At 35.8% G+C, this 16212-nt stretch overlaps 1 protein-coding gene across 1 annotated transcript in view; it reads left to right on the forward strand.

Moving 5' to 3' along the window:
• SV2C (synaptic vesicle glycoprotein 2C) overlaps positions 1-16212 on the forward strand; it is a 119928-nt gene that overhangs the window by 92491 nt on the left and 11225 nt on the right. Inside the window, exons 7-12 of the mRNA XM_077171924.1 lie at positions 367-477; positions 2193-2281; positions 2636-2800; positions 5484-5617; positions 7008-7207; positions 8089-8252. Of these exons, the coding sequence (XP_077028039.1) occupies positions 367-477; positions 2193-2281; positions 2636-2800; positions 5484-5617; positions 7008-7207; positions 8089-8252 (863 nt within the window). The remainder of the gene's footprint in view (positions 1-366; positions 478-2192; positions 2282-2635; positions 2801-5483; positions 5618-7007; positions 7208-8088; positions 8253-16212) is intronic.

The raw sequence follows: 16212 nt of genomic DNA on the forward strand, positions 1-16212 counted from the left end.
GTGATAGCAAATCAGAAACAGTTTGAAGGCAAATTCTGGGCATGGCTAACTGGAGGATGAAGTTAATGTTTTATCCTTTGTGGCATTGGGGGTATATGCAACAACTCTCTAGAAGAATATGATAGCAACAGCTTATTGTAGCCAGAGGAAATGTATTTCCTGCATGCCTTGAACATAGTTTTCTGAAACTGTTACCTCCATAAAGACTTCAGCAGTACAATGTGTTAATATTCCTTTATAAATCTAAAACATGTCTAGTGTAGACACAGGTTGAGTATCTGCTCATTTTAGTAGTTGGGGTGTAATAAACCCCAGCAACACTTCTCTGTAGGCAGTTCATGATTTTTGTTCTGTTTTTATTTCTAGGTTACCAGAATCAAAACACCTAAACAGATAGATGAGCTCATAGAAATTGAGAGCGATACTGGAACTTGGTACAGGAGGTGTTTTGTAAGAATCCGCACAGAGCTGTATGGTGTAAGTAACAACATCTCTGTTCATTCTGTAATCACCTTTTTAATTAACTTTCAGAAATTAGATGGATTTGCTGAGTCCTGCTGTTGATAGCTGCAATGCTACATTTTCCATGCAACTGAGGGAATAAGGAACCAGTGTAAGGTTTTGGTTTCCTGACCCAGGAAAAATGCAGGTGAATCATAGAGCTTTATCCCAGCTCCAGAGGAGGAAAATGCTGCATTGGTCCTCACAGAAGTGATGGCTAATAATTACATGGTGATATTCATAAACAGCACAAAATAACTATGTATTGAGAATGTGGATCAATATATATGTATGGAAGGAGGTGATACACGAGTAGATGAAAAATTATCAGGAGGAAAACGAGGCAGCTACATTAGTTAAAAATTTTAAATTCATTAATAAACTGTGTACATTAATGCCTTTGTAAGGCATTGTATCTGCATGTATTTTTTAGATATTTCAGATGTTTTACCAGAAAAATATTTTAGAGCTATTTCAGATTTTAATACAAGCTTGCTGGGACTGTGCTTCTTATCCTTTTGTTAATTTTTCTGTAAAACCAAAATTACATAGTATCTTTTGAGCCTTGCAACAAAAATTGAAACAGTCCTCATTAATTAATCTTTTAAAAGTTCAAAACTGTCTTTTCACAGCTATTAAAAATCTGTCATTTCAAGCTCTCTAGAACTATGATGAAGTGTTGTTAAGCGAGGTTTGTCACAAATTACTTTGTTAGGAAAAGTCACATTTTCCCCAGGGAAAAGAAAAAATGCCAAAACCTGCCTACTTTTACAATTACTGACCAAAAATGGAGCACTTGAAGACTAAAATATTATTATTTGGCTGTTATATTACTAAACCAGCTTTCAAGGAGCTGCAGCTTGGTTGGCTCACATCCTTTCTTATATCACTAGACTAGACCCTGGGTCAGAGTCATCACTGCATGATATTTATTGGGGCCTCTGAGAACAGATTTCCTCCTCTCCTCTCCTCTCCTCTCCTCTCCTCTCCTCTCCTCTCCTCTCCTCTCCTCTCCTCTCCTCTCCTCTCCTCTCCTCTCCTCTCCTCTCCTCTCCTCTCCTCTCCTCTCCTCTCCTCTCCTCTCCTCTCCTCTCCTCTCCTCTCCTCTCCTCTCCTCTCCTCTCCTCTCCTCTCCTCTCCTCTCCTCTCCTCTCCTCTCCAAGAGAGGGAGAGAGATGAGAACACCATTCTCAGTCAGTTCCACTACACTGTCTCTGACCCTGTGGTACTCCCACATTTTCCTCATATAGTGCAGGCATCAATTTCTAGCCATAGTAGGTTACAATATATCAAACTGTGATTGTATCCCTAATTATGGAATATAGTTTGTCTAATACTGGGAAGTGAGAAGAAAACATTTCTGAGACAATCCCTGGCTTATTTGAAAAAGTAAAATGAAGCTGTCTAGAGATGAAGAAAGCTTGGGGTGATCAGAATAAGGTTGAATTTTTGTACATAGTCCACCCTGGTTGCAAAAAAAAAATTATATGAGACTACAGTATGTGCTTGCAGCTGAGAAAGCAAATCACATCCTGGCCTGCATTAAAAGAAGTGTGGCCAGAGAGCTGATTTGCTCTCTCTCATGCCCTGAAGAAGCAAGCAAATAAGAATCAAATATCTTCTAGCCTTTAAGAAAACTGTTCAAAATAAATGAAGATATGTAAATAAATGTGTTTCATAATGATTTACAGATTTGGTTGACATTTATGAGATGCTTCAACTACCCAGTGAAGGATAATACAATCAAACTTACAGCTGTGTGGTTCACCTTGTCTTTTGGGTAAGAGTGGTTGAGATTTAACCATTTTTTGTAGTCTTGACAGACAGAAAAATCATCTGCATGTAAATTTCTGACACTATAATCATCTGTTTTATTCAGGATCTTTCCACAAAATGCTGTGTTTGTCAGTTAGTCTGTTCTTGGTTGCAAACCTGACTCATCAGGAATACCTTCTTTGAAAAACTGACATCTTCTGGTGTCAGCATCTTTCAATAATTCTATATTATGGAGGATTTTGTTCTGATGGAGCAACAGCTCAGTCACATAAGTGTCCAAGGGAGCTGCTCATTCACACCTTGCGCAGATTTCTGAATGAGTGAGATTGGTGCCTGAAGTTTTTCTGGTTTTCCACAGCTACTATGGCTTATCTGTCTGGTTTCCTGATGTCATTAAACATCTGCAGTCAGATGAGTATGCATCCCGAGTGAAACATTTCCGCAACGAGGAGGTCTCACATTTCGTCTTCAACTTCACACTGGAAAATCAGATTCACAGCAATGGAGAATACATCAATGACAGGTCTAGAGGTTTCCTAATATCTTGGCTTAGTTGGAATAAACAGATGCATGTTTTAGAGCTCATCCTAATAACCCGTTTTTTTCCATGAAGTAATGATAGATGGTTTTGTTACCTTTTAGTGAATATTTATTTCTGTTCTTAATTTCTTATGACTCATGAGCATGGGAAGAAATGTTCATGCCCTTGTGGTTCCTGTGTGAGGATCTACCATGTAAACCCAGCTTCCTCATCTTCCTGCAAAACAGACCAAAAAGCCTACGTCAATTTTACTTCCTTTCACAGTGGGATTCAAAGGTTTTCAGATCCAACATATGCAGTATATTGTAGGGGGCTGGGAAAAGATGTACTTTCATCTCTGTTGCTGCTTTTTTTTTTTTTTTTTTTTTTTTTTTATGAAAGACACTTCTGTGAACAGACGGAACATTGGGAGGTTAGGATCTTATCACAGAAAAATGAAAGCTAAACGTTACTGTAAACCAATGAAAAGCAAGAACAGCTCTGAAATGGGAAACACCACCCTGGCAATGCCTTTTGTGATTTTTTTAGCCAAAGGCAAATATATTAAGGCTATATCTGGACTTCACAAATAACTAGATAACTTAGGGGAAAATTAAACACAGCTGGTTTAGATATCTGGTTTCTATTAAGAAATGTACACACCAACCATGTGAATAGTCTGCTGGAAGGCATGATAATAAGTAATTATTATTTCCATACGAAAATCTATACGTAAGTGAATAAAATTGATTTTGTGATGATTTAGTAGTAGTGCTTGAGTTTTGACATAGTTAAAGGTTTATGTATAGAAGAAAAAAATAGCTGTTATGTAATTTTCAACCTAGCCATAGCTTCCAAGTCCCACTTCTTTCCAGAATGTAGATGTTCTCCTAAAATCAGAGAACTGTCTGTAACTGAGGTTGTATCAATTTAAACAGAATATTCTTGTAAAACAGTAAATCTAACATTAATTTATGGTAAATCAGTAATGTACTCTTTCAAATGTGCAAATTTAATATGCCTCTGAGACTTATTTGGGATTCACAAAACATTTTCCAGGAGATATGAACCTATTTGATATCCTTGCTTCATAAATGTTTCAATACCCTACTCACCTTCAATCTCACTGTTTCCTTCATGTTCTTTCTTAATGAGAAGATCCATCAATACTTGACTTTTTAATACATTGCTTTTCTGTTGAGTTTTAATTCAAATCATTGTGACACCAATTTTAATGTGGTCACATACTTCCTGTATGAAGGTAAAAAGTGCATCAGAAGAATGTAGAACATGTAGTTCTGTCATTTTTGTTTTAACTTACTAATCTAGTCACTATATTTTCTTTGTTCTCTTCTGGAACTAGTCTACATTTTAGAATGGAAACTGCTGTATGAAAAATGATAATGAGTAACTCCAGCCTGATTTTAATCAGTCTGTCACAAATGAGAAATTATATAGTAATTAAAACTAATGGTCTGAAAACACGATTCTTCTGACCAATACAAAAAAAGAATTCATTGGTTAGTAAGTCACTTAGTGTGATAAATACTAGCTTTTTCTCTCCTTTCTCATAAAGATGTGTTCCAAAAAATTTTTTCGTGAGAGAATTTAATTCCTGCTCCTTTGTAGATAGCATATTTTTTGTGTTCCTATTCCTACTATTACTCTTCTTATAAGAATAATACTTAGCTAGTGACACTAGGTTTGATTAGAATAAGGTTGGATCTATGTTTGGAAGCAAAATCTGCCCTTTTTTTCCACACCTTCATGTGAAATAAAAGACATCACAAAAATAATGATGCCATTCCACATATTTGTTATGGTTGCTGATGTCAGCATAATCATGTTGTTTGGTAGAATTTTACTAAAAAAGTCTTACTCAAAAAAGCATTGTTTTAGTCTAGTGACATGGGGGTAGAAAGTCACTGTAAGTAATATAATTTGTCACTGATTTTTCTAATTTTATTTTGATAAAATCTAGGTTAAATGAGAGTCAGTAGGAAGGAGGATGTTCATAAATAAAGCTGACAGCAAATTTTTTATGTTTTATGTACATAGTAATTATAACTATAATTGCATCCATAGGCACAGAATTAATGAGGACATACTTACAGTTAGGTGTCTAGCTGTGTAACTGGCAATGTAACTTTTTATTCATGTTATAGCCATTTGTGAAAACAATGCTTAACACCTGTATGTTTTGCATTTGAGCCTAACCCAGTAACCAGTGTGCTCTTCTGACAAATCAAGATTCTTTTAAAAATTCTTTATTTTCAGCTTGTTGGTATGAGCTAGTGTTTGTTTATTCCCAGGGACTCAATATCTGAAGCATGATCTCCCTGTTTCCAGGTGTAATGTCAAATTACTAGCAATTGTGATTTCACAAGGCTGTATCATGAATTTCATTACATTGGTTTTGATTGATGATTAAGGACAAGTAACAACAGAAATATTATCAAATAAATTATATTACCAATTTGGGCCAGTAACTACGTGGTGTTATTTGTCTTACTAATTCTTCTGAGCAATAGTATTCTAGAATCAGTTAATCATTAATCACATCTGCAAAATGCATCAAAGGAACCATTGTTACTGGGATTGAGATTTTTTTAGATATAAACAGCTGCATCTGTTGCTATTTCAAAACTATGAAGGTAAATTGACAGCAATTCTTTGCATTGGGCAGGTTTATTATGATGAAGTTTAAATCAGTAACCTTTGAAGATTCACTTTTTAAGAACTGTGTTTTTGAAGACATCACTTCACTGAACACATACTTCAGGAACTGTACTTTCGTGAATACCACCTTCTACAACACAGGTATGAGAAACAGCCTCAAATGCCTATTGGTCAGATGCATGTTTTCATCTTACATTTATAATTTCTGGATTTCCAATAAGACATACAAGAAGTCCTCTTGTAGTATAATAATAATAATAATAATAATAATAATAATAATAATTATTATTATTATTATTATTATTATTATTATTATTATTATTATTATTATTATTATTATTATTATTATATAATAATAACAATAATGATCATAATCATAATAATTTATAAAAAGCAGCTAGCTTGTTACAACAGAGAAGTGAATGGATCTCACTGCACAAGAAAGACTTCAGGCCTAATAGTGCCTCAGAAAATGAATTATTTATTTTATTCACATAATAAGTGATTTATTTTTCATCTTTGATTTCAACCATCTCCAAAGAGATTCAGTCTGGACAGAAGAAAATGCATTTACCATTTTACTGGTAGCTTTAACTACTATATTTTTATTTAGTGCAAAAGGGTCTGGTGAAATACTTCGTTCACTCTGCTTGCTGTGGCATGGGAATCTGAGTATAGGATTCAAATTACCTCGTCTATATTCATTCCAAATCTCCTAAGTATTGTGACAAAAATATGAATCCATATTTTCATATGTTTAAACAGAAGACTTACTTTTTTTCCAGTTTAATAAAACATAACTCAAAGTAGAACATGGACAACTAAGCTTGTTGAAAAGATGGGGCACTTCTTTCCACTTTCCTGTAACTACAGTAGTCATAACAGTAACAGACCTAGGTTTCAGAGCAAGCAATGACTTTAATGTGGAAGGAAGGTGTTCTTGGTTCAGGTTTATAAGGCTGACAAAAGGAATGGGAAAATAAAAGGAATACAGGGGTAGTTCTCTGGAATGGTATTGGCAGAAGAATCAACTACATAGAGTAACTCATCTATGGACAAGCTGAAGACCATGAGGCCTTCTCAGGAACTAAAATCAGTTTAAACTAAATTCCACGGGAATATTTCCCTTAAAGGAAGTCAAACCAAACTGACCACAGTTCACAGTCTCATCAGGAAATAGTAGGCCGGATACTGAGAAAGACTGAGTAATAGAAACTTGCAGATACCTAGCACATTTTATGGAAGACCAGCTGGTGCTGAAAGGCCTTAACCAAAAACAGTCCAGCCAGGGTAACATATAGTACTAAAACTTCCTAATTCCAGGCTTTAGTTGGTCCTTTTCAAGAGCTTTGCAAATTTTTCTAGTAAGATAAAAACTATCAAAATTACCAGCAGTAACTAGTGCTCTTTTTGCAAAGCTGTGAAAGCTCCAAGTTGTCATTACATTTGCTTGAATTTGAAATGTTTTTAATCAAAAGTTGCACATGGAGTTGGCTGTTAGCTGAAATTATTCTTTTTCTTCTTTCCACAGATCTCGAGCAGTATAAATTTGTTGACAGTGAATTGATAAATTGCACATTTTTTCACATCAGGACAGGATGCCAGATTTCTTTTGATGATGACTACAGTGCCTACTGGATCTACTTTGTTAATTTCCTGGGAACTTTGGCAGTGTTACCAGGAAATATTGTGTCTGCTCTCCTGATGGATAGAATAGGACGGTTAACGATGCTAGGTAGGGGCTTCACTTTGGTACAGGGAACATCAAAAGTAACGTGTCCTCTTTTCAAGGAATTTGGCTAGAGAAATGAAAAACATTATTTCTGCAGATATGTCATTTGTGTGCCATCATAAATACTATTTATAAAAGCCCCCAGTTTTGAAACTCTAGGGAAAAAAAGGATCTGTAGCCACCTGTAGTTGCTCTTCCACAGATATTACAAGACCATGGTCTAAATTCTAAATTCCAGGCATTTAGAATGAGATTTTGGAGACTGATGACCATTGGTTTATCTCTGCTCCAGCTGAAAGGAAGGAAAGGTGTGCACAGGTGACCCTCAGCTAGTGGAGCAGCTCCTGGAAAGTATCAGCTGTTCTTTGTCTGTTATCTATTTTGCATAGGAACACAGTTGAAAGGTATCTCCTGTGGATTGTCTACAATGAGAAATCTGTTTTCAATTTGCTTAAATAACTATGTGGTAGTTCATTGTCATTATTTTCTAGGACAATATCTCTATATAAATACATGAAAATAAATACAGCATTTTTATTATAATATATGAACATGTTTCATGTAATTGCAAAAGATGATCATCTAAGAATAATGGGAGTAGTTTTGCTCAGGCATCTTGCTTTGGGAATTCAAAGAAGCTTCCAACCTAATACTTTGTGGTATATTTTGATATGTGAGAAGTCATATCTTTTTCTGTGACCTCCTTTCTTCAACATTTGTCTTTTTGTCTGGCCTTACCAGTGGAGGAAGTCTCTTTGGTTTTTAACTCAAATTTTTGGGTCACTTACTTAGCTACACTGTGTGCATAGAAATATAAGGCAAAACAAAGGTTATTCTTTATATACAACTCCACTACATGTTTGTTTCACCTGCCTTGTACCTAGGTGGTTCCATGGTTCTTTCTGGCATCAGCTGTTTTTTCCTGTGGTTTGGGACCAGCGAATCCATGATGATAGGTATGCTGTGCCTCTACAATGGCCTCACCATCTCAGCATGGAACTCTCTAGATGTTATTACTGTGGAGCTGTATCCTACAGACAGAAGGTATGTGCAGTTACATCTCCCATAAACTCACTGAAACTATGTACCAGCAGAAATGGCAAATAGAAATTATTTTATATGGGCCTTACTGAGTTAGTGATGTTTTGAGAGGGCCAAATTAATAATTTGTCCTATGAAAAACAAAGGGAAACAATGAGGGGTTTTGAGTAACTTAGTATGTATTTGCATGAAACATCTCCTAATCAGGAAAATACCATACATGTAGTTTCATTTGAAAGCAGAAGGTCTAACAGCTACTCCCATTTAAAACACAGCTAGTATTTCTGAAAACAATAATGGAGTATCTTCGAGTTTCCTGTAGTTTAACTGTATAAAAGGGCAGTAGTTGGTCCAAACCAGAAATACAGCTGCATTTGTCTGTTGACTGTGAAATGGTGGGAATCTTGACAAAAATCACTGTCTGAACCATGCTGTGCTGCTGATCAGTCTGCTCTGAATTTGTATGCAGTGTAAACTAAGTGGGTAAAAATTATCTTGGGCGCTGCTCTTGACTCTTCAGGGCTCTTGCAGGAAATCTCAGGACAATTTACAAATCCTGCATTGCTACTAGATAACATAGGTTGGGGTTTTTTTTGGATACAGGGCACTTTTCAATCCTGACCTTACACCACTTAATGGACTGAAGGAAGAACTGTTGAATCATATTCTGTTGTATGGGGAGTGCAAAAATGTAAAAGCTGTGCTATCTTGAAATGACTTGAATACTTCTCCCCTCTCAAATTCCTAAAAATATTTAAGTAAAATTTCCCAGATTCCTAAAAAAGGACGTTGTGTCCTTTCTCCTGTTGCAGTGCTAACTATTATGTCATCCACTGGATATTTGAAATGCAGTGAAAAATATTTCCAGTTTATAAATGAATGATGCCTTACTGGCAAGTGTAATTTTTTTGAAAGGAGTTATCTTGTCTTTAACATTGTCCATGAAGAGATTTAGAAAAGTGTAGACTAGCTTCCCTGTTTTCCTTTCATTGTCATTTTAAAATTATGTGCTTCTTCAGACAAGAAATTGATGTCCACAGCTCTAATTATATCAAGTAATGATACCAGTCTATTTATGAATCCCAGGCACTGAGCTTCAAAATTAAGTGCTAATATTTTTAATACACCTCAGGAAATTGCTCTTCTGGCAAGAACTCTTCCACAATCCAAATACTATGAAATAATTTTAATAAATATCCTGTAGAAATGACCATCTTTTGGGTATTCCTGAATGTAATAGCCACATACGTTTTACTAAAATGAAATAAAGAAAAATTATTGGAAAAGTCATTGCTGTTAATGGAAAAAAAAAATAATGACTAGGAATGATAAAAAGAATCTAACTGATATATATCTATATATATCTATACAGATGTTAAGGCATCTGCAGTTGTATCTACAAGTGGTTGTTTTTCATAGATTCCTCTAGCTTTGGGATTATAGCAATTTCTTACTCAACTTTTCTCTATTTAAAAATCTTTTGTATGCAGGAATTACTGTCCAGAAACAGAAACTTAATTGAAGCTGAGTTGTTTTTTACAGCAAATCAGAGAAAAAACTTGTCCCCTTGAATTATCAGCGCAAAAAAGCTGATAGGTAAATGTACCTGTGCCTGGAAAGACATTGTTGACATAGGCTTTTGATGAGACTTTTTCCCAGAAGTTCTGATAGTGATGGAATCATGACTGCTAGTTTTTGCCAGCTTGGTTATGAGTAAACAACCAATTCGAGATTTTTTTTTTTAGACGGGCAAAGCTACTTCTTATTTTGTAGAACTTTTTGAAAATTAATTCCTTCAGGGACTCAAATAACTTACTTACAAGAATGTTTGTCCAATTTTTTTTTTTTTATCCAGACTAGCTGCAGTTTAACAACCAGCATTGCTCACCTCTCATAGTCCTGGGTTTCCTTCTCAGACTCCTGTGATCTCCATAACCAGGCACAGCTTGCCACAGTTTGCTGGGAATTTCCAGCTTCTGCAAGTAACTGTAGGGCTGAACAGCCTTTCTCAGCATATGTGGAACATGAAGCTTCCTGATCTGTTTTTTCATATAAAATCCTTCGTACTTAAGATGACATTCTCTTTTGCTACAAAGCAAAAACAAAACAAATTCCAGAGTGAATCTGGTCCTGAAACTGGCTTCCAGATTCTCCTGTAAAGGGAATCTAAGCACAAAATCCTTCCTCACTCTGTCAGCGTTTAATACTATTTTCTTACAGCCTATCAGTGAAATGACCACAAATGTGCAGCAAAGGGATGCTGGAGGTTGGGCTCAAAGATAGATGGGTGGAAGGAGGCCAGTTCATGCTACCATGCACAGGAGGCTGGACTGGGTAGCCTCTCATTTTCCTCCTCTTGGAGACCAGCCAGTTCCTGAACTGCAGAGGCTTTGCTGGTGTCATGCAGTATAATATGAAAGGTGTTTCATAAATCGCACTCTAGCTATTTAGGGATCATACTGGCTTTTAGCCAGGTAGGAGTGTGGTAAACAGTTTGGCAATGTGCAGTCTATGTGATACAGGGTACACATTTCAGTTTATTCTTCATCAGCTATAGTTGCTTCAAAATCTTGACATATTTTGATTCTGTATAAATTCACACTCATCAATATATTTACATTTTAGTTTACTAATCCCTGGAATTGAGGTAACTAGTTTGTCCTACTTTCTTGATGAGTACTGCCAAATTTTATACTACTTTAGGTTAGCTTTTGCTTTCACGTTCTTCATAAAACATCAGCTGGTTTGTACAACTGCTGTAATAGATATTAGAGGATGTATAAATTTCAAATGGTTCTCAGGTAAATGAGGAAGTTGTGTTCAAATAGAAAATAATGTTACTAATGTTGGTCATAAGTGTGTTTCTGTCTTCTAGATGATATATATGAAGTTATTAATAATATTTTGATAATATTCTACCATTTTTTAAACTTTTAAATACACAAACTTTAAAAGACGCTCATGATAGCTAGATATAAACTAGCTAGTGATTTTCAACAAGCAAGTAAATTAATACAGCTCAAGAATATAAAGAACTTCTATTTCTCTTGTCTCTTCTCTTGTCCTTTACCTTATATTCTTAATGGACTCTGCTATCATCAGGAGAAGAAATCTGTAGGCTGGAGTGTGTGACACCAAAAATTCCAGTCACTGAGCATTTTAGAAGGAGGAATGGGCTGAAAGTGTAACTTCAATACAGCCAGAGGTGCCTAGCACTCCAGCAACATAAACCTGAAGGTGCTAAGCTGAGCACCTAGAAAATATGAAATGTGTGCTTAAAGATCATTTTGTTAGCTTTTTGGGACTTGCTTGCATCATATGCAAATTCTGCGACAGGAGCAGGGATTTTATCCTTTCTTCTGACAGCACTCCACTCTCTTAACCATGAAACTGTTTTCTCATTGTGCAGTTCCCAATCTTATTCACAGTGCATCTTCCAACTTCTCTAGTAGATGAGGGAAACTAAGTTTTCTTCACTACCTCTATATTTTACCCTCAAGCCCTCTTTGTTCTCTACATTGGCAGAGTGATGTGGAAAAAAAATATTATGTGATGAGGTAATTACAGCTTGTGTTGTAATATGTGTGCCCAAGGGGCCTGCAATCACACTGCACAGTTCCTCAGCTCTGCCTGTAATATAAATACGGATGGAAGAAAGCTTAAGTTCTCTGAAGGAGGAAGCTTAGGACATTTTTATTACTTTAAAAAGCAATTTTTACTTTCACATAAATGGTAAGTATCTTCTTGTGAACTTGGGAAGCACCAGCATTATAAGCCAAGATTCTCATCAGAAAGATGATACAACAAATAACTAAAACCTAAATAGAAAGTGGAATAGAAATAGATTGTCTTCCACATAGAGAATTAATCAGATTGCATCAGATAACCAACAATTCATCATTTTTCTATGGCTGCCATAGATCTGGATTTGAATCTTGTCCAGGAATACTTAGAATTCAAGGTGATCTATAAAATTAAGTCGTCCTGTTTTCCCTTTTTTAAATGCCTCTGAAAAAAAGTTCATAAGGGTTTGGCCATAATTAAGAAATAAGTCTATCTTCAGTTCATGATTTTTAATTTTTTCACTTCTTGAACCCTTAGGATCTATGCCCAGAGCAATAAATATTATTCTCACAGTATCTTATCTCCAGGTTTGTATTGGTGTGGACAAAGAGAAGAAAAAGAAGAGAAACTTTATATTCTTTTGAGTCATAATAGCAGTAATTGACTTACAGTAGATTTCCTGACAGCTATTTTCTACTCTCATCCTGTGGATATAGTTCAACTACATTTTGCTGAAATTTTAAATTTCTTAAGGCATGACCTGCCACACCTATGCCTTTTGCAGTAGTCCGAGGAAGGAAGGCAAATTCCACAGTTTTACTTGCACACTAAGCACTATAATTGATCAAGCCATGAACTACATGATATGCAGTTCTGTACTAATTTTTTAAGAGAATATAAAAATATCTGGGCATGGAAACTTGTCCATAGAACATTTGGATACTCTGTTTAATTCTTTACATATTATCAATTCTAACAACATTGTGTTGTACCTTGCTGTTTTTGTAAATTGCTCTGGCAAGATAGATAACAAATATTTGTGCTGCACATTTAGTAGCACTCTGCCACAGGACAATGAAATTTTTAGATACTTTATCAGCAGTGGAAAAGTGGATCTGAAGTATTTTATGTAGGAATACAAGCACCTGGTCTAAGAAGGAACATATGTGGCAATCAGGAAACAAGCTCTTTTAATCTAAAGGCTTGGATAATCCCTCTATTTTTAACTGTTTGGGCTCTTGCCATTTTTATGTGGACCTTGGATGAAAGGAAGCTAAGCATTTTTCTTTGTCACAGCTTTCTCAACAGAAGTAAAATACATTGGGGAAAATTCCTTTTCAGTAACATCCAGCTTTCTCTTCATGCTGACATTTTTATTAAAGACATTTGCATTTTTCTCCTATCAATACTAAATTCTGTATCTGGGGTTTTTTTAAGACAATGCTAAATTGATTAACCAGCATTTTCTTACTGATGTGCCTGAAAGACTTATATGAACTCTCTAGCTGGACAAAGAATTCTTGCTACTTATGACTGGTCTCCCTTGACCAGTAATGAGGATTACCCATGAGGTCAACATGACATTTTTGTGCAAATGTTTGTCCAATAATGGGTCAACACAAAGAAAATGGGTGCATATATAAATGGTGCTATTCCCTTGGAATTTTTCACTTAATTTGTTCATCATGCTAAGATGATACATAACTTTAATCATTTGCTGACACTCTTGGACTTTCCTCAAACATTGTAACAGAGACTACTGTACTAATGCTGCAAGAGACTGTAGTCATACACGTGTGATTTGCAGCATACTTATTTCCTGGCTATTTTTATTTCCCTGGATTCAGAAGAATTAATTATAAAAGCATGAATTAATACAGATTTTAAAGAGTTTTAAACACAAACACTGTTCTAAGAAGGATGTTCTAAAAAAGCAAGCAGTCTGAATTTGCTACACCTAGAGCTCCATAATGGTTTGACACCTTGTTCTGTACTGTAAGTACAAACACATTCAAACACAGTATTAAAATTGAAGGGTATGACGGTATAAGATTAAACAGTGACAATGCTTTTCTGGTACAGGTCATAACAGCAATTTACTCTAAGCTTGTTAAAATCTTATTGTTCATGCCAATTATGTGCTTATTTTAGGCAAAAGGACATGACTGAAATCTGCTTAAAGATTAAAAGATCCAACTTCTTCTGGGTTGTTAATTTTTTAATTATCAGGACAGCTAAGAGCAATAAAATGAGCTTACTTTTTCTTACTTTTTTTTGGTTATATTTTGATAATACTAATGGGATTAGACTAATAAAAACCCCTTACAATCAGCAAAATTCTGTAAGTCAATTTTACAAACAGAATTGGTTTTTAAGTGCAATAAAAATATTTTTATTTTGTTCAGACAGAAGAAGTATTGTATGTATTACAAAATTACCTTAGAACCTGATATAGTAATGTTGGGTATATAATCAATAGTAGGTCTAAAGAACAGTGGCATCTGTAGAAATCAGAACATGAAAAGAAACGGTTCAAATTGCTCAGAAAATTGTATTCAGACCACTGTCATAACTAGTTGATATAAGCAGCTAACATCTGTGAAACAGCTTACCTTTCTTTATAAGGTAGTATAAAACAACATTAAACATAAGTAAAACATCCCCATATGTTCTGTGGTATTGTTTTTCCAAAGATTTCCTGCCTGTATCTATCCGAATTTGTTTTAGCTGGATCTGTGTATTCTTTGGGGAGTTCTGGTATCTCTGAATATACTGAGGCTGTTGATGACTAGGTGTCTAGTTTTTCTGTGGGTTTTTTTCCTGTTACTGTTACTTGGAGTTAAGTTTGATTTTACATCAGCATTGAAAACCAAGAAAATCATATTTATGTGCAGACTCTGATCTCAACCAGTCACCACCATAACTTTAGAAGTACTTTCTGTGCCTAAATGAGGCTGACATTACAACCATTCTGACTCTTTTCCTTTCCTTCTTCCCTTGAGTTCTTCAGAATAGCTGCAATCTCGTGTTATCCTATCACATAAACTTGGTTTTCCAGTCTAGCTGTGTTATCTTTAACCTTTTTCCACCTGCTTGTCTATTTTAACAAAGCCCTTTCCTCAAGAACCTCCTGCCTACCTGCATGCTTTGTGCAGCTCTTCAGAAGGACCTTGACAGGCTGGAGATATGGGCAGAGAAGAGCCATCTGAAATGCAGCAAAGGCAAATGCAGGGTCCTGCACCTCAGGAAGAATAACCAGTGCAGGCTGGGGACAGACCTGCTGGTCTAAAATGACCCTGTTTGAGCTTTGAGGTTGGACCAGGTGACTCACTGTGCCCCCTTTCAACCTTACCCACTCTGTGATTTGTGAACGCTACAAGATCCACCAGTCTGGGCTCCTTCCCTCTCAGTAGCTACACCCCATCCTGGGTCATATTCTTCCAGATATTTTGGGCTTTATATGTCCCTGGAGCACAAATGTTGCCGTGCTAGACATTTGCTTATTTTCTCCTAGGCTGTGGAAATTCACTCCAGTAGGATGCTCTTCTCTGCTTCCTTCAGTGTATCTCATGCTCCCCCTTCAGACCCATTCCTCCAAAGGGCGTACTTAGAATGGGAATGTTTTACCTTGCTCGTTTCTCCTTTGAAAAAGGTATTTTCAAGGAGCTGCTACAAATGTTTCTCTGTCAGAAATTTCCAAACACAACTTCCCCCAAGTTTCCTCATCTGCTGCTCTCAGCAATGTGCTCTCTGGCTGCCCTTGGGGGTCCTGGCTGCCAGAGGGCAGAACCTGTCATTTTCAAAATTGTTATGTCCCGGATGTGCATGTTTAGGTTTCCCTGGCACTATGTATTTTGTAAAAGTACTGCAGGTTCAATCAAATATATATAAAACAAGTAAATAAGGACTTTGAACATGTAAGAGGCATATCTAGGTCTCTTCTACTTGTTTATTCCCACAGATTTTTTGGATAGTTTCTACTCAGCTGTAGAAATGACCTCTCTCTCTTTTTCCTTTGATACTGCCAATACTTAGTGTCATGCACTGTCTGGATGGATGCCGTGCTTTACACAAAGAGGAATTGTGCTTATTTCAGAAAAAACAGTGATTTCTTTGCTAAATATTAGACATTTCAGAGATTAAAATACTGCTAGGGGGTGCAAGAGACATATTGCCAGATTAATAGTACATAAATATGTAATCATCCAGAAAAAAAAAAGTAATTTGTGTTTTGTTCCAGATTCAGAAAAGACATATAATACACAAAGCTGACACTAGAACACTATCAACTCTTCTAAATTTACTTTTATAACATTTTATGTAAGGGAACTGACTTTGGTCTGCAACAATAGAAAATAAATATTTAATGTAATGGGAAAAAAACTATTTGAAGGTGTAT

Source organism: Agelaius phoeniceus, chromosome Z, assembly GCF_051311805.1.
Source record: "Agelaius phoeniceus isolate bAgePho1 chromosome Z, bAgePho1.hap1, whole genome shotgun sequence".
In the NCBI taxonomy this organism is placed as follows: Eukaryota; Metazoa; Chordata; class Aves; order Passeriformes; family Icteridae; genus Agelaius; species Agelaius phoeniceus.